A 19,988-nucleotide genomic window follows, 5' to 3' on the forward strand; every position below is an offset into this window, starting at 1 on the left:
AATCCTAATTACATTAGACCGCAGACATTCCAGTTTAAAGAAACTTTTGGGTCCTTGGTCAACACCGTCCTTGCAGAAGAGCACTTTAAGAGCACTAAATACTTTTCTTGAAGACAGCGGCATTGTTAGCCGTTATGAACCATTTTATTGTTCCTTTCATTTCAATGTCGCTGTATATATGTATGTGTTTGTGGATTATGTTATGTTTACTGTTCTGATGTGACTATATGTGATAATGCATTTACTCGATGTATGTATACCACCCGTTGGCTAGAGACTGCGTTATTAGGCGACGATATCATTTGTATTCTTTAGACTTTTTCTACAGAACTGTGGAGAAATTAACTTGTACATTGCATCATGTACCATGTGTTTCTTACGTCATATATCTGTTACTGTGAAAACGTTGCGCGACATCTCCTGGTGCTTGTGAAATCTTGAACCCTGTATGTTGTAAGATAGAACCATTCAAGAGCTAAGGAGCAACCGGCGCCTTAAATTGTGCGTCAGTATTTCCTTATATCATATCAATAAAAAATTAGATTAAGGCAAATGGCGTTAGTTTTGTCCGTCTAGGCACTGCGCTTATGACACTAAAATTTAAGACATTAGCAAGCTAATGCCATTTTATGCGCCCCTGTGGCACGGATATTGCTGCATTTGGACCTCGTGACAGGCCCTCCATGTGCGTGCGCGAGCTTACCGCGTCTTTCCTCCCCACTCCCCCTCTCTCTATCCTATCTTTCTATTCCCTCTTTCCCGTGCCCCAGAGTAGGGTAGCCAACGAGACGCCTTTCCGGCTAACATCCCTGCCCTCTCTCTTTCTTTCCACCTCCTCCTCCCGACATAATATGTAAACACGGCACAAATGAAATGGCAGAGACAGAAATTGCACACTGATAAAAGAAATCGCAAGTAATATCAAAAGAAACAAAATAAAAATACTACAGGGAGACTTATAACTACTGGTAAAATAGGTTAAGTATAAGAGGTAAATCTGTAAAGAGCATATTAACGATACAAAATCTTTAGGTACAAAACCAAATATAGGCAAGCGCACGCTTTACATAAAAGGACAGATATCTAAATATAAGAAAGCATATAACAATGCCAAACAAGCTGTGAGACGTTAAGCATAAGTATAGGTAGTAAAAAGAAAGTCAAATTATTTTTTAAAGCTATGTAATGACTGAGAAGATGTTGTGAAGGATGGTATGGAGCTTTATAATAACATAGCTGGAAATCGAGCCGTTCGTTTGCCGTAATTAGTTCGTACTTGTGGGCACCATGAAGTTTTTGGTGTGAGCAAGTCAAGCAATGCTTTCGTTCTCTAGATATATAATGCCAGAACGGAGGACGATGTTAACACGATTCTGCGCTCCTTGCGGTCTTTCTTTTAACTTATTTTTGCTGCGCGTTATCTGTGGAGCTGTAGAAACGGCCGTGGACCACCCGAAGTTGCGTACTCCACCGCCCCGCGCATGCTAGTTAGCAAGAACACGGTGGACGACAGTAAAACCCCTCAAATAGACGACACTGTCTGCGAGGGGAAGGAAGTGCGGGAGAGGAGGAAGATGACACTACTTAGCAAGGAAAGCAAGCATATCTAGGGACTTTAGCTAAACCTGGCAGTAAATATATCATGTTGCCCTTTGCTTTTGATGGCGAAGCGCAAAGTTGCCGTGATCGCGTCTCTGAATTATTGATTCCTCAGAGATCGTCCTAAGGCTCATTGGCTTCCGTCGCTTTAGGTGTTTTGCTTATTCTTCGCTCTATTTGCAGAAGCTTTTAAGCGTCGTCCGCGGCGTCACCGTCGCGCTTGAGACGCCTTCGCCAGACCGGATGCGCCTGTTGAGCTCGTTTATCCCCGTTTCGCGGGCTTCCAGAGAGTGGTCATGAATGGTTTAACACCATGCGGACACAGAGCGCTTAGCGGGCCGGTCAGAGCCTCTGGCGGATCTTAAGGAGCTCGACGTGGAAAAAGGAAGCGGGTCGCCTTCCAATCTAGAGGCGTGCACAGAGGCGTCATGGCCACTGCGCGAAGCGGATCTGCGCTGCGCCAGGCAGTTCTTGTCGCGGCGTTGTTTACACGAAGCTTCTGCGTCCTGGCACCTCGAGAGCCCAGCAGCGCGGAGCAGTGGTCCTTGGACAGGCGCGTGTTGTCCGCGCTGGACGGCGCAGTAGACGCGCTCGCGGCCAACATGGACGCTGTGTACTTGGACGCAGCGCTGGGACTGCGCGTCGCCGACGGTAAGTCGCCCGTGCACCGAGGGAGCGCGCGTTTCAGTGCGCAATGCTTGCGATGACAGTCAAGTGCAGTATAGTATACGGAGCTTCGCGACGCGCTTACGCGCGGGCGCCGTTGTGCTGTCACGGTATCGACGAGAATGCGCATCACGTACGTTCCTGGGTAGATGTCCAGAGATGCGTAGTGCGTTTGGCTGCAAAACCGACGAAGCAAAGTGGACGCATCGCCATGCTCAATCCATGGCAGCGAGGGCAGCGTCCTTGCTTCCGTTTCTGGCACGAGCGTTATGGGCGCCCACACTAGCGTTTGCTGCAGCCCGCCAAGCGCTATTTGACGAGCACTGCGCACTCGACTTTACCGTCGACAGCGCAGAATACCTCCTCGGGCTACGTGGATCCCCTCACGTACGAGATAAGGCACATTGTAGCCTGGCCAAGTTCTTTGATTGTTCACGATTGACGACGTGCCTTATGGGCGCGAGGTAGTGGGATTCGCACCCGCAAGGTGACGGGCGCCGAGGGAATTTTCGCTTTCAGCGTTTCTACTGAGGGAATTTAGCGTTTGCAAAACATTTTATGCCAGCACAGTTGTCAGCTCCTCCAAGCACTCCCTTCCATCCTATCTCTGTCATCTTGCCATCCCTTCTCCAGCTCCCCCACATAGTTTGACCGGTGCTCAGGTGTCAGCGGCGTGCTAGACAGTTTAAGGGTGCAGTCATATGGTGCGGTCAGCAGGCTTTCCATTTGCCTGTCAACCAAACTCTCTGTCTCTCTCTCTGTCTCTCTCTCTGTCTCTTTCATCAGCGTTCCTGTTAAGCAGCTGTGTGCATAGCGCACTTTGAAGCGTACACTGGTTAGAGCGCAAAGGACAACGTCAAGTTGAACATATCTAATCATCGCCCTGGACGCTGACAAACGTGGGCGGTTTTCCGCCGGTCCCATCACGTGCACCATCAAGGTGCGAAGCATGCTTCGCCGCTGGTGGCGCTTGTCATCATGACAGCGTTCTGAAACGCCTTCAACGCAACACCAAACGTTGCTGTCGCTGTCGATGATTCGCCTTCGGGCGAAAGTGCCATTTTTGTAAGTCGCTTGAAGGCTGGTATAATGAGGAGAAAGAGGGAAGAAAGGAGAGACGGCAGGGATGCTAAACGGAGGAAGACGCCCGAATGGCTGCGCTACAGTGGAATTAGAGGAACGGGAAAACGGAATACTAGGAAGCGGAGACGCGGTGAATACGGACGAAGTCGAGGGCCTCCGCACAGGCCAGTCGTTATCAAGAAACACAAAAACCGTTTAGTTCATTTGACAAATTTATTTACGGTATTGAAAGTGTTGCCAGCGTATAGCATAAAGCCCGCGGTATTCGTTACTTCACGCGTCCAGTCATTTGCAATATTTAAATAAATAATGGCACGTACGGAAGAAATATAGCTTTTCCCGTATGATCTGGTGCCTTCGATCTTGTGGGTCGACGAGCAGTGAGGTCGCTATTCACGTCCATGGTCTGAACAAAGCGCGCACGAACTTTCAGTCGTCGCAGTGCGTTGGAAAGGGATTGTATCTGTTAGTGAAACCTAGAAGAGAGGCACAATTGGTGCTCGATCTGAAGCCCTGCTGCTCATGTATGGGAGTCTAACTTTGTGATGTCAAGTATGACTATGTCAATCATCATTATTGTAATGTTCGCCCTAAACGAACACAGAAGAGCAACACTAAATCAGTTTAGAATCGTGAAGTATTTTTTTCAGGATGCTGTTTTCATTCATTCGGCCATTCATTTAGCCAGAAGGTGATTACTAGAGGATACAATAAATGTCAAAGCTTCTTCTTTTCTCTTTATTTCGCTTGTAAAGTGCAGCGCTGGCATGTGAGTGTTACGTCACGGATTTCTAACTTTTTTCGCACTTTCAATTCTTTGGCAAATAGACAATTTTTGAAGCTTTCTAGAACGAGGCATCGCTTTTTTTTAGAGCGAACCATATCCGTATAGTTATATTGCACTCATTAAAATGTTGATTAGATCCATGTAGAGACGATCAAAAAAGTCCTGACGTGACGAGCAGCTATTGCGAAATCTTCAAGGTTGTGCGGAGACTTATCCATCGTTTTAGCGCCTTTTCTAGCTTACAAGGCCTCCGTGCGCGGTAAGACGAGCCGTTCTCGGCATTCAAGCAACGTAATTTATAGGGGTGCACGAATATTCAGGATTTCTAATAGTCCTTGGTATGGGATTCGAAATTTAACTATTCGAAGTTGTTGAATATTCCTCTCTGTTGAGTACTATAAGGAATAACGAGAGTTATTACTGCAGCCTACAGGAACGAAGACCGATGCAAAGGGAGACTCTTCTGAATGATTTGGCTGCAAAGGAGCCGCGGTTACTACGCATAGGTAACGGTTGATGAGCTAACGCATCGAGATCACTTTTTACCAATGGTTTCCAATTGTTAAATAAGCACACCTCGCATTATTCAAGCTATACCAATTTGTTGTCTCTGTTTAAGCAAAAGCACTTTATCATTTCGTCAACCTTTCGGATATGTTGGGAATGAGCAGTGCTGCTCTATTATACTTAGATGCTTCAACGAACACAAGCCTGCTACGGGCATGACGTGACCTTTGTCTGATTACTATCCGTGTCATGTAGAACCAGATAGTATCAGATATCACTTGTTTATCATTTAGAAGCTTCTGATCGGTTGAAATGACTTCCAGTGGTTAAAGGAATTACATGTATGTATTAGGTAGCCTAAGTAAGCCTTTCCCGCCGAAGGAATTTCAGGCAACCTTGATATTTCACATCGCTTAAAAATGACAAATATTTGCCATTCAGTACGATATATATGCAATGGTCGTTTGTTTTTTTTTTCAAATACTTGTATTCGATTTAGAAGTTTTAGAAAGGAGCAGGAGTAGTAAGAACCAATAGCACTGCGATCCCTTTTTGAGAACACGAACAAAATGAGTTCTCCGACAGTTGCACTGCGGGCGTACTGGTGGGCGTTTGACGACGGGACACTTTTTTAATGTTTTTTTTTTTTAGAATGACGGTGCCCTTACGCAAGCACACTGACGAACAAAACAACGTAATCTATGTTCAACGGAAAGATTCTGCTAGCGACTAGCTGCAAATGGGCACTGCCCATTTGGCTATCATTGACTATTCGGCGAAACCACGCCATTGCTTGCATCGTAGGCCGACTGTGCTTAAGTGTTCCCCGGTGCTCAAAGTTGCTATCGCAAAAGTTGAGCGTATGTTTTGTAACAAGGGAATGCAGCTACAAGCAGAGCCTTCTTGCGAAGCCACCTAGCAATCAGAATGAACCCTCCCCCCCGCCCCCCGGAAATCATTCAGCGTTGGCAAAAACACGTACCTTCGCCGCAACACACCACTAACGTGCGGCGAAGCCCTGTCAAGATCACAACAGACGTAATCGCGTGCAGTAGCGCCCAATGACTAGGTCGGGAAGTGCGCAGGGAATTGCAGAAGCATAGCATCAGGGCAATTAACGTAAGACATCGTCTGATACTCAGTGCAACGATAAAAAATAAAAAAGTCAAATGCACCTCTAGGTCATTTAAATGGGCGTAATTCGCCAGACATGAGCGTGTAAATGAGTTATATACACACGACGCCATAGAGCGAAAACGCTTTGCGCTTCAAGCTACGTGACAGCGTTTAAGGTAGCGATAAAGTTTGAAGCTAGCCCATGGCTGAGGGAAGAGACATGGCGTCTGTCGCCTACAACTTATTTGACCATTTGGGCGGGCGTCGTGGGACCGAAGTGGTGTATGCGTCGTGCTGGAGCTATTTATATGCGCTGTGATAACATATGTGAAGTGCACGCACTCATTCGAAAGCATTGCAAGTGCTTTGTTTTACAATGAAAGACCTAAGTTTCAGTCATACGCTCGATGAACAACCAAGAAAGCTTTGTGGTGGATAAACTTTCGCACGCATGCACCAAAGTCCCCGATAAAGAACTGCAGACGAGCGCCTCTACAACAAACGCACAATGCTGTCTCAGTTCTATTGTGAAGCGTGTGGTGCACGACTTTTACAACGACGTCACCTGTATAACGAATGATTCTGTAGGCCCCAAGCGCTTGTTTATAATGGCATTCGACTGTATATATCTTGAAAAAAAAAACGCCGGTGCGTTGCTTTGCCCTTGAGTTTCCGCTACTCGGTCGACGATTACTAACGCAGATCGCCTGCAGAAACTTATCGACCAGGCAAGTGACAGCGAGAACAACATCATTTCCAAGCCAACAAAAAGGGTTAACGTGACGATTGAAGACATTCGGGCCGTCCAGCAGAAAACATCAACTCTCGCGGACATCGCCGCTGCGCGTGTCGTCGGAAGACAGGAAGCCAGCGTACGCCAGACACGTGAGTTTTGTTCATTATATTCGTCTTTCATATACATTTTATGAGATATAGAAAGTCAGCTCTTTGAAGAGCGCGAGGTACAGGGAACCCCCCCCCCCCCCAATTGACTTGCCATATTCACAGTTTGCGACGTAATAAACTTGTAGCTCACGTCAACATTTTACGGAGGTGTGACGGCTGCGGGGATGCTGTCACAGCCAGCAGTATTTAAAAGTAGCTCGAGTGTAAAGAAAAGGGGTAATTATGCGTACACAGAGTGACTGAATTTTTTTAATAATGAATCAAGCATGATCTAACTTCATCTAACTTCCCCGATTAAAGGTACGCAGTCATACACCACCGGTCTGCATCACCAGTACTTTTGGTAGAGCTATGTGGATGTGCACTCACGGCTGTTCAGCACCCAAGAACTGCGCATATACCTAAGTGAGCTTTCAGTAAAAACCAGAGAGTCTATGTTCAAGGAAATTTAACGCAGGCCAATTTATCGAACTTTTTGCAAGTGCAAGCGCTACGTAGCCGCCATCCTCCTCTGTCGGTTATCGGTATACCATGCATTGATAGAGGAAAAGCACTCTTTCTTGTTGCTGCACAAAAGTTGAGTGCTTGAAATGTGTAGTAGTAGTAGCTTTTTTTTTTTTTTCTTCGCGGGAACCTACGCATTCACTTACTTATAAGTATTACTCGGAACACAAGGTCGCCTTTTCCTCCCCAGTGGCACGTGGCCTGCTGCGCAAGGGTCTGTGGAAAGACCCACCCATCGCCGCCGATACGTTTCGTGCTCGGGCCTCGGACGACGATCCCGAGCTGGCAGCGCCCGATGTGATTGAGGGGGTGTCTGACGGCTGCCTGCAGCAGCTATTTGCTGGCCGCAACTGTTGCCAATTGAACGACAGCTGTTGGGTGGCGATGACGGGCGGACGTCAGCACGGGTACGCCCTCACGCACCAAGCGATCTTCCTCACCGTCGGAATTCGGGTACGGACGAGCTCTCACAGCTAGGCATGGGAAATCATGAAACATGTTAGAGGTATATTGAAGAAAAATGTATAGCAATAACTCTGCGGGAACACGCAGTTGATGTGGTTTCACGCTACAGAAAGGCTTCCGTGTAGAGTCCAATTATTCCATATGTTCTCCATGTGGTTTCTGTATCGTACGTGCACATATACATGCCATATATAATATACATACATGCGACATACAAAAGCTACATGTCACTTGCAGTAGAGAAAGATAGGGTCGAGGAGGGGAGAGGGACTAATTTACTAATTTAGGAAACGGCAGTGAGACCGGACTGAAGTCGACTTCCCTATCCTACCACACTGCTGCGCCGTGAGAAAGAGAAAGCGCGAAAAATTGAGTAATGACGAGGGACATTTTGCGTGCAGAGCGCATCAGTACAGTGACTTGTGCGTTGGAGGCAAGCGTAATATGTCAATTCTGTACGTTTGAAAAGCTACCACCGCTGTAATTTACAAAATCTTGTTTTGAGTTGCAGCTATAGTGACTTGCATTATTGCTCTCAAATTCCGAAACCAGCGATTTTCTTCCGGTTTCCTCAAATATGTGTGGGCCTAATTCAAAGTGCTACTTCCGTCATGTCACTGCAATTTGACTCATTGTTCTAATGGAAATGCTATTAAACCTAGTTGAGCTGTTGTGTAGTATGCCAATATCTATGCGTTTCCCAACTACAGCAGACTCCCAATAATTTGACTTTTGTTAATTTGACTTCTTGCTTAGTTTGAACGCACGCAGAGTTCTGGCGATATTACTTTGGAAGAAAAACTGGTTTAGTTCGAACGTGACAGCATGTCGCTTTGGTTAATTCGACCGCCCACCGGCTCCCTCTCGTGCACGCTGTGGTTACTAAAAGCCTGGAAACACAAGAAACTCAGCAGACGGCGCAACTGGTTGCGTAGGCGACAAACAGGGACGGCAGCAACCTATTCTTCAGAGGTAATGACGACTTGCGCTGGTGCCCAGGGCGATCTGCCTTTTTACAATTTTGTCAGCACCGACAATAGTGCTGAGGTCTGAGAGCCACTGGCCAAGGATGACATACATATACAGTCATTGTAACACTGTATTGAAGCAGTCTGCCGATGACGCATTGCTCAAGCAGAAAAAAAAAAATTTTGAATCTGTTCATTTCAACACAGTGGGTTCATGCGACCTTTCGGTTAATTCGAGCAAAACTTGCTGTGCCTCAAGAGTTGAATCAATGGGAGTCAACTGTATTTAAATAGGCAAATTGTGCTAGGTTTTACCAATGCTTTATTTTGGCCGTTTCATCGCAATTGAAAATACGTAGCAGTACCTGTTTCGATGAAATAACTTCTTGATATATATATAGTAATGGTGAAGAAAAAAGGTCATATATATTTACTTTGAGTCCTGTTCGTCTTGCGGTGTTGTTGCTCGGTACATTTATTCTACACGGCAATCTTGAAGAACACCCAGTACTGCGAATACAGGCTCGAGACGAGTCGCTGCTTCAGCTTCTTTGTTTGCTCACCGAGCTTGGCGTCTCTGTAGACGTCATTGAAATACAATAGAATATTTCTCCCATGACCATATAACCGTTATTGCCACGTTATTGACGTCCTTGTGTTATCAATAGTTGAGCGTTTGGTTGCCACTTTTCTCACACATTACCATTGTTAGTGCTTTGCTGCAATATTACTATACTTTAACGTCGCCGTGTACTTCTCGCTTAGATGAATTTATTGTCTTTGCTTCTTGTTTGTTCCGTCTTCTTCAACTTGTTCTTCTGTAAGGGCCCTCGACCTGCAGTATTGCAGAAGAGGAATAAATGCAAATCAATGAACATCAGGCACCCACTCGGTGCTCTGTGGTTGAGCAAGAATCCATATAGCGGCGCAATGAAATTAACCTTTTTGTACAGCAGTCCAAAGAGAAACACGCAGCAAATGAACAGCTTGCGCGGATTTAGGAGCAATCCCAGATAAATAACGCCGACCCTATTCTCTTACTCGTCTTGTTTCTCCTCCCCCCCCCCCCCCCCCGTCGGACAGCTTAACTGCACGGCCAAGCTGAACGGCCTGGCGACACGACACGGACAGCCGCCGGCCGACTGGAACCTGGCATCCAAGTGCGCCCGCGTCGCCGACAACGCGCAGCTCGTAGTCGACGAGAACTTCCCGCTACGTCTCAGGGACCTGTTCATGGAGCAAGGTAACGCTACACATAGCCAGCAAAGTGCAGCGCCGTCAAACCGCCAGATGCGTGGACAGAAAATTTTCTACGGCGTTTAGTTCAACTACGGTGCCCGATCTCCTCTACGTTATACGGCAAATCTCCGTGTCACAAACAGTGCTGTTCGTATTTCTGATCGGTACTATTCCAAGCGGATTCAGTCTGAGATACGGGTGCGGCATTATGTTCAAGAAAACAGAAAATAGTAATATATATATATATATATATATATATATATATATATATATATATATATATATATATATATATATATATATATATATATATACACAACAGGAAACGTCATCTTTACTCCATTTCACTATTCAGAGAGCTGTATAGGAGCGTTGGCATCCAGTTTCTGACGTTTTCTAAAGCGCACACGCACGCATACAACGAACATTAGAGGAAGTAATAATTATTCCTACTACGCGTGATCTCACTCGCACACATGGCGTGCGTGCGTGCGTGCGTGCGTTCGCTCGCTCGCTCGCTCGCTCGTTCGTTCGTTCGTTCGTTCGTTCGTTCGTTCGTTCGTTCGTTCGTTCGTTCGTTCGTTCGTTCGTTCGTTCGTTCGTTCGTTCGTTCGTTCGTTCGTTCGCTTACTCCCACCATTTTTTGAACTACTGCCTTGGATAGACAGCATTATTATGATTTCGTATACCGAAGTTATTTCGATGGGCAGACGTAACCTCCACTGTCAATTGCGACTATCAATTAAATAATTAGGCAGAGCTCACCGAGTCCATTTTCTTTATTTTTAGTATACAACGCACATTTTCGCAGTACAACTGAAAGCATGTCATTCTCAAGCCTCATACCATTTGGAAAAACTTTTCTCGCTAGATTGCGCACCAAAATGTTCTTAGCCTGTATTGCAGCACAATGTCATCTTCAATATTTGATCATGCACTGAACATACGACTGTCTGCCAGAGATACATTTATATTACCGTTTTTTTTGTATTATACTGATGTCGCGCTAAAGTGGAATATACGAGCGGAAGCTCCATCTGGGATCAGCAGTTAAGACCACGATCATACGAAGGATGCACTTGTCCACAAGGCAGGTCCTGCCGCGTTAGAGCATCCCGCGCAGTCTCAAGCGCCATAGCACGCCTATAGCTTCCACTCAGCTGCCAGATCATAACAAAATGTATATTCCTGACAGCAGAAACCAATTGCTTCGACAACCATTTTTATCGTCCGAAAATCATCCGAAGTTTCAACATATCTGCTCAGTTGCCGTATGCGGTTTCATGGACCTGCCAGTGTTCAGGGATCCATCAGCTATGGAAGACGTGCTGTCCTGGCAGAGGGATGATGGCTGCTACGTCGTCGAAAACGAGCCTGCTGTGGGTTCTCTTCCGCAGAGGATCAAAAGAGAAGAACGCAAGGGCAAAGGTAACGACTGTGCGCGGCTGGCTTTGGGGTGGATTTTGCTTAGAAAATTCAATTTCACTGCCAGCGCTCTTTTAACCGTTTTGCCATAGCGGGTAAGATGTGGGTTTCCGTGAGAAATAAATGTAAATTTGCTGCCGATGGTGGAAAAAGAAGCCGACGCTTTATATAACCATGAAAACTGTGTGCTACTCAGTATTGAAAGCATTGTTATCACTGTAATTGTGCGGTAAATAGTCGTATAGTAAAATTGTGAGTATGGACTAGATGGTCAGAAACAGTATTGAACAACCACAGTATTCGCAGCAAGGAACGATGCATGAACAACTGCATAACACGACAGTGCAGGTTTTAGTTACAGCACCGTTGTCTTTTTGCGTTATTAATGTTTAGCAGCACCTTGGCGTCCCTGGTTTTATAAGACATCGCCTGGGACTAGTTTTTGTGACTTTGTTCTGCAGCGCTATACTGTTGCTCAAAGGACAAAATAATAGAAACTGACACACACGTGCGCACATGTGAGTATGTTTCTTTCATTTTGTCCTCTGTGTAACAGTTTAGTGCAGTAAACAGAACGATCCGTATTTTTACGAGAGAGGCAAGTATCTTTTTTTGTTTCTGCTATTGGAAACGCCGAGCGCACAGACTCAAGCAGATGCCGCACGCAATGGCTCGAATTCCACGCTGACATGTGCGGTCTCGGAGATACGAACGTCTCGCAGTTCGATACGGGTGATGCGTGCGTGGCATCTGCGATGCGCTCGTCTGGCGCTGTACTGACATTCTCTGTAGACACTCTTCATGTACTGCCTGTTAAATTACCCGCTCTTTTCTCAAACACTGACCTATACGCGGCCCCTGCTCGCCGTCCGATCTCGGAGGTTGTCTTTCGTGCCGACCGCTTCGTTCACCACCTGATAGTGGGCGCCACTGCTTCTCTGTCGAGGTACTTGTCGCGCAGGTGCGATTCCAAGAGCTGCGTGTGACAACATGCGTGCACCATGCGACCTAACGCCATATTGCATGAAACAGACCCCGCAGTGTCGCCGTGGGGCATGATGTTAATGCGAGGGACATATAACTGCAGGATTGAACACTTCTTTTTAATAATAAGCCTTCGAGCCGTCCCTCAACGCAAACATTTTGATCAGTGTCGTCATTCTTTAAGGCAGCAAGCGTCACAATGACTTTCAATTGTTTCTCTTTTCCCACACCTTTGCAGACCAATGTTCCCTGCACATGACGAGCGTTGCTGCCGGAGCACTTGCCACTTACCTGCAGATACTGCTTCAGACACGGTTTGCCAATAGGACATCTCGGGCGTGAACGGCTGAATCCGTCCTCGAAAAAATATGTATACATATATACTCCTGAATTCGAGAGCAAGAAGCGGTGTGAAAACCCTACAAGAAATAAAACGTAATACGTGTGCCTGCACCTTCGGCCAGACGTAAATGCTTGCCAAGAGCGTATTCATTCAATTCTCTGAAACGACACATGGCCACTAGCAGCCCGATGCTAACGCAGGAAAACCATACGGGATGGGAGAACATATATATATATATATATATATATATATATATATATATATATATATATATATATATATATATATATATATATATATATATATATATATATAGTGTCGCGTAATGCAAACCCCCCTCGACTAATTACGGGGATGGCCTGCCTGCTAACGTGCTAACAGCGCGCCGGATTAACTGCCGTGCGACTGGCCGCTCGAGGAACTTTGCGTAAATTTGCGGGCTTCTTTCATGCTTGGAAAAAGACTTTTATGTAGCACTTATTGAGCAACAGAGAGCTGTATCGAGAGTTCTTCATGTCGCTCTACAATATTCTCATTGACACGTTTCATCCAATTATAATATTTGAGAAGGCGACTAATTAAGACTAATTATGCCATTAGGCATAACGCTAAAAATAATCTGAACGTCTCCAAGCGATGGCAAACAACATTACCTTGCTCGATCTGTCCAGCTACGTGGCATTTGCATATTTTTAAATTTTGGTGCATCATAGCGGGGACACCCTGTATATACGAAGGTTATCAGAAGGTAGCAACGAAGTGGCTTTTATAAAGCTTGCGTGCTGGCCGCGTATCTGCAGCTACATTCTGCGTGAAGAAAAATGCTTCACGAAAATCGAGCATATCACGTCGGCTTACAGGCATATCTAAAGCACACCGACTTCTTAATTAAAGGATGAATTCTGTTTCACGGATTCCTTGATTTACTTTATTTTCTTTGATTTTGCCTTTCAGTATGTTCCACTAGAGGTGTGCTCGTTCTTGGCCAATGCTCCAGAGTGGGTACGTCTCATTGTGACAGAAGAAGCACAGAACGTCTAAGTGTTGCTTGATACGTGTCGTACTTTTCTGGGGATGCACCTGTAATCATCAAATTGTACGCGTCGCCGTTGCTTGCAAAACATTTAATTTGAATTGACACAGCCTTGTCAATGTATTCTTGCCCCATTGCGTTCCATCAAATATTACTCGCGTGCCAACGATGAATGCATAACTGAACACTTGGCTGGCTTACTTACTTCAATGACACTGGCACCTGCGTTCTTTGGGATAGATTCAAAGGCAAATGCCAGTATTGCATTGAGAATTTCGTACTGAACAAGCGGAAAAGAATTCACAAGCATTGGAACTCGCCCCGCATCATTCAGCTTAAGCGTAAAATGAAAGGATTAAAAAAAGAAGCATGCGGATTCGAAAAGTATTCGAGAATTACCCGAGCAGCTCGCACATGCGCTGCGTGACTCAGTTGAACTACTACTTCCAAAAAAAACTGCTGCGTAGCTTCACGAAAAATCATCCGGTCAAATTCTGGGACTATATTACAGAGATAAACCTGTTTCACAGGTCGAAGTCGGCAGCGCAATGACACCAATACTAAAGAAATTGCTGTACATTTTAATAATTATTTTCATTGCGCGTTTTCGAGTCCCAGTGCCTGTGCCTTCAGCGCAGAATCATCCTCTTTGCAACCGGTAAATTACATTTCGTATGCTGTGGTGCTTTCCCTTCTACTGAGCTTAGAAATTAAACAAAAAAAAAACTTGCGGGCCCGACAATATTCTAAAGTTTTTCTCGCGGTGTAACTATGAGCGAAATGCTAAACTACATGTGATAATTGTTTCGTGTCTTGCTATCGGCTGGCAACCTTTCTGATGATTGTAGGATGGCCCCAGCAGTTCCTATGTCCAAAAAAAAAAAAAGGGGGGGGGGGGGGGAGGAGGACCGACTAATTCTTAGTAGTTACCGTCCAACTTGCTTATCATCATGCTGTAAACTTTTGGAGCGTACATCATCCAAGAAAATGCATGAATTCCTGGACGAGCATCGCCTCCCTGACAAGCTTCCAGCACGAGTCAAAAAAAAAAGGCCACTCAACATTTACTCGGTTAATCACAGTAGTTCACACGCTAGTAGCATCTCTTGACAACAATGGTCAGACAGATAAGACCGTTTTAAATTTTAGCAAAAATTCAAGCTTGTACCTCAAGACCCCTTTATATATAAACTCGGAAATCTTGGCTTGTCAGGAACAATAATATCACGAATAGCTGCACATTTGACTAACAGAAAGCATTTTGTGGAAATAGATGGGCAACACTCTGGCTGTCTTGTACTAACATCTGGGGTATGTCAGGCAAGCTTCTTGGGTCCCCCACTGTTTTGTTGTATATGAATGATATTGCGACCGCTGTAGACCAGGGTGTCGAAACGAAATGTTTTTCGTTATACTTTTAGGTTCCTTCCACTGAAAAACATTCCGTTCCAATTCTGCTCTGGAACGAAACAAAAATCATTCGTAACGGTTCAGAACCGTTTTCGTTCACCTGCAACAATTTTCGAAGTGAAGTAACTATAGTATTTATTTTTCTCAATTGTAAGTGAATTATGAATTCTCAGATCACGCTCAGCGCCTTGAGTCAAGGCATTGAGTATGATCTCAGAAGCAGCACGTCATTGAGCGTACTCGCCGAAATGCGAGATCGCTGTTCCGATAAAGCGAACTTAAACGAATATACACGACCATAAACGAACGATAAAACTTCGGTGGCAAAGCGTAGTGTCCATAGAAAAGGAAACGATAAGCTCTTCAGCCTTATAGGCTTTGCCACGATGCCGGTCTGCCAGCGCACCGAGCGACAGGCTTAGATCAGTGGAGACCAGCTATGCCCTGTCCCTGCCTGAGATATACGCGCTAATTCTGACGTTGCCTGAAGTCGGTTGTTTCGGATTTGCCGACTTTCCCCTTGAACCGAAAACCAATCAAAAACATTTCGGTTTCACTCCGAAATAAAATAATAAATAATATTTCGTTTTGGTTTTCGTTCCGTTTCAACACACTGCTGTAGACTGTCCTACTAATATGCGTTTATTTGCTGGCGATTGTGTTTTGTGATGCGGGATCTGTACTAACAACGGTCAAGCTTAACTCAACACTTATACCTTAACAACAAACTCGGCTGGTGCGAAACGGGGGGAATAGTCATTAACACATAAAAAGCTTTCATTCTTCGTGTCACGCGTAAAAACCACCATGTCATAACACTTACACTCTCGGTTCTTCACACTTGCAAGAAGTTTGAAACCACAAACACGTGGAAGTTACTATCACTAATAGCCTATCTTGCATGCATGGTGATAAAATCTGCAAGTCGGCCTTTCGGAAGCTACGCTTACTCAGACACAAACTACGCACTAAACTAATCAATTACGATCGGACGCAGACTTGAATACGCAGGCGCCGTTTGGGAACCGCATCCTGACGCATCCACCAAGTAGATTCAACGAACACACAAAAGCCGTCAGACTCGTTTACTCCAAGTATTCCCAGAATGATTCCCCGTCCTAACTAATGTAGGATAACGCTATCGAGTAAATCAGCTTACGCAAAAAAATCTCAGCGGAATAATTTCCTATCCCTGCTCCTGACCAACAAGCTTGCCGTCGACCCCAACGAGTATCTGACCGCACTAGCAACCATGCAGACAAGCACGACGCCCAATCTGCTTCTTCTAACATCATACTGCGCAAGGACTGATGCGCTAGGAAGTCTTTCATTCCTTGAACAATAACAGAGTTGAAGACAATAAAAAATTCACTAAATATTCACATTTAATAAACCGTCTGAAGTATTAGCTATGTGTTATTTCTTATGTTATTTGCCCACCCTAGTCGTGCCTCTCCAGGACCTGGAATAGAAAATAAATAAATAAATAAACCCCTTCATTGAAGCTTCGCTTACCGAGATCGCATCATGTGCGTTGAATCTGCATAATTTGTTTTCTGTATGGTGCTATCGCATTAAATCCCTTGCAAGAAGAAAATGTCGAGCATGGCTGTCAGCAGAACCAGCGCCTTTTCGAGTTAGACGGTTGGGTGTTTTCGCCTAAAGCAGCGTCGTCGTCGTCGTCGTCGTCTTTAGCACTCGCTGTCGTCGCAAGCACCCTCAGCGAGCACCCATTCCCGCGATTTTCCATCAACGCCTCGCGTGCAAAATTCACGCTTCATGCATAAAGACTCTCATCAATATCTACTAAGATTACGACTCCTGCAATAACTCCCAGGAAAAGCTATACAAGAACAGAACCACCCCAGCTACGACGAGAATGAAAGAGGACAAAATGGGAACCCTTTAGAGGAAGACTCGCTCAGGCACCGTGTGAGCAACGTTCGATTCGGCTCAGCTGGTGGGTTCACTGAGTATCGGGTGACCTTATCCTTTTTATTATTGTTTTACATTGTCTCTCCTTAGTATTGCACCCTTCCAGCCTAGGTTGATGTCCAATCATTCCCCGAGGAGGTGTTTTCCCCCTTGGACGGCATCTATTCGCACTCGTGAGTTACCTTTGGATATCTTCCTTCGCAGCGGTGTAACCAGCATCCCTATGGCATTTGTTCCTTCGAAAGGAGGCTCCATCAGATTGAATAACCCTCAGGCTACGCAGGAGGATCTTCACGCGGCTACACCATTGCACCAGACCATCCCGGACGTAAGACAGTTTGGCTGTGGAGGTATCGTTCGTAGGTCGCCAGGCAAGACATGTGTTGCGGATTCACTCAAGCGCACACCTTCCGCAGCCTGTATAATCGCTGTAAAGAAGTCGTGTAAAGTAACAGAGTACCAACAGAATCAGTGATGGCCACTTTTGCTGACACTTCCTGTCCATCAGAGATCAAGGCATGGCCCCTTGTATTCAAAGTAGAGCCTCTTGCGCCGCGTCCGCTTCAATGTCACAATTGCTCGCGTTTTGGCCATTGTATCGGAGGGTGTAAATGCAGCCAACGGTGCTGTACATGCGGAGAAAGTCACGCTCCAAGCGATTACACTTCTCAAAGGGAGCGATGCTGCCTCTGTGATGCAAATCATCCGGCTGATTACTCGAACTGTTCTGTGCGAGCCCCAGAAGTACAGGTACTCAAAGTTATGGCCAAAAGAGGTTGCTCCAGAAGAGAAGGTATAAATATTGTAAAAGAAAGAACATTTGGCTATGCTGGAGTTCCAGCTAGGCAGACTACTGTACCTCACTTATTTCTTACTGCAGCCATAGAAGATACTGTTCAAAAGGCTGTGGCTAAGGCAATGGAATATCTGCTGGTAAACCTTGGTGAAAGCACCGCACAGGCTATTTCTTCGCAGATGAATATGCTAATTCAAGCTGCTGGTCTATGCTCTGTTTGTGGGCTCATAGGTTCGGTACAACAGACTAGCGATGAAAAGAGGGAGACAACTATTTCTTGGGATGGTTCAGCGTCTACTAGTTCCCCTCCCGCTCACTCTGCTTCTGACAACGAGATATATATACAAGATTCAGAAATGAAAGGCGCAGAACATAACGGTCGGGTACCAAAAAGAGCTATGTCGAATATCAGTGAGGATTCTACCTCATTTCCCCATTAGAAATCTAAGAAATGCCAGTCTAAGATTAATTTGAAGGAAAGTGTGTCAAAGATGCCTCTTACAACTGCAGCATCTTCATCATAGGGTCGTTGAAGGTACTTCAGTGTAACCGCCGCTCCACATTATCAACTTCTGTAGACCTGTTTTCTCTTACTAACAAACTTAATTCGGATATAATAATAATACAGAAAACTTGGTTGAGAACGGAGAAAAATTTCCATTTACAATTTTACAGGTCCTTTCGGCTAGACCGCCCTACAAGGGGGGGGGGGGGGGCTAAATATATTTATTCCTGCTAAAATATGTCATAAAGCTAACATTATATTTGAACTGACGGATCATGAGTTCGAAATTCTGGCTATAGAATTCATTCATTTAGGATGTTGCCTGCTTTATGTCGTAAGACTTATTTTTCTTTTGGTGCGCATGGCCCTAGATCCCTTGACAGTGTTCTAGCTAGTTGTGGGCGTGATGTTTTACTTACGGGCGATTTCAAGTCGCATCATGATGCATAGGGTTGAAAGACAGATTCATGTCGTACCGCTTGTAGAATTGGTCATTAGACAATAACCTTTCTTGCGAAAATTCTGGATCAACTACATTTGCGCGTGGCCAAAATCAGTCTGCAATCAATCTCGCATTCTCTAGTCGTAGTCTCTCTGTGTCTTCACGGTCGACTGTTGATTGTGCCTCTAATAGTGATCATCTGCCGCTGTTCTTTGAAATAGCACGCTCTGTTACAACCACGGATGACCAAGGTCGAACTTCTCTAAACTAGAATACCTTCATGAAGTCTTTGCGGTCTCTGCTTTCGTCCCTGTCAGATGCTTTCAATGAACAAAAAAACGAAGATTATTTGTTCTGCCTTTGAAAAGTCTAGCAAGCAATAGGAATTTGCAGTTCGATCTAGCAACGGTTACTCTTACAGCCCTTGGTGAAATACCGACTGCTCTCGTGATTATAAAAGAAGGAAAGCAGCCTGGAAAAATTTGTTATATAAGCAGTGTCCAAAAAGTTGGAGTGATTATAAATTCTACAAAACTGTTTTTATACATACAGTTTCTAAAGTAAAAGATGACTATGGTCAATTTTAAACATTTCAATTATCTATCAAAATCTAAAAAGAAGAGCGCTCTTTTCAATTTTCTTCATAGCAGAAAAATAGTTCCGCGACCGAGTAACACTGGCTCGATCGTTTTCACTGGAGAAGAAATGACACAAATGATAAAAGAAATCGCATAGGGCTTAGAAAGTCGATTCACTTCCTTATTATCTCCATGTGCCAAGTTACGAATCCGGTCAGATTATTTTACAAAGATCACTATGCTGGAACTGGCTACAGCAGTGGAAATACTGCCGCATTCCACCGCTGGTGCGGGTGGAGTAACAAAAATGTTAAACATGTTATTCAAGGTGTCCTCAGATGACCTTTTAGACGTAATAAACTATTCTATTGAATTTTCGTGGATACCTCCCAGTTTGGAAAATGGCTAAAACTATTCCGGTTCTTAAAGGTAACGGTGACGGATTCACGCTGGACTATACTCGCCCAATTGCTCTAAGCTCGAATTTGGTTAAATTAATAGAAAGGATTCTGAATCTTCGTCTTATGAAATTAGTAGAGGATAAAGATGCACTCAACCTTTGTCGAATTGGTTTTAGATCTGGCTGTTCCATTTGGCATGCTCATGGGGACCTAGAAAGCCGGATAAAACTAGCACGACGCCAGAGAAAAATTGCAGCTCTAATAACTTTAGATGTATCAAAAGCCTCTCATACTGT

General features: G+C 44.9%; 1 protein-coding gene across 1 annotated transcript; it reads left to right on the forward strand.

The window, feature by feature from the left end:
* Positions 1-1,601: 1,601 nt before the first annotated feature.
* Positions 1,602-12,674, forward strand: LOC142572125 (UPF0764 protein C16orf89 homolog). Its single transcript, XM_075681015.1, has 6 exons — positions 1,602-2,250; positions 6,461-6,643; positions 7,359-7,621; positions 9,685-9,844; positions 11,107-11,268; positions 12,488-12,674. Exons 1-6 carry the CDS (start codon positions 2,028-2,030, stop codon positions 12,589-12,591), a joined length of 1,095 nt encoding a protein of 364 aa, XP_075537130.1. The 5' UTR covers positions 1,602-2,027; the 3' UTR covers positions 12,592-12,674.
* Positions 12,675-19,988: the final 7,314 nt, after the last annotated feature.

The sequence above is a fragment of the Dermacentor variabilis genome, chromosome 2, assembly GCF_050947875.1.
Source record: "Dermacentor variabilis isolate Ectoservices chromosome 2, ASM5094787v1, whole genome shotgun sequence".
NCBI classification, from domain to species: Eukaryota; Metazoa; Arthropoda; class Arachnida; order Ixodida; family Ixodidae; genus Dermacentor; species Dermacentor variabilis.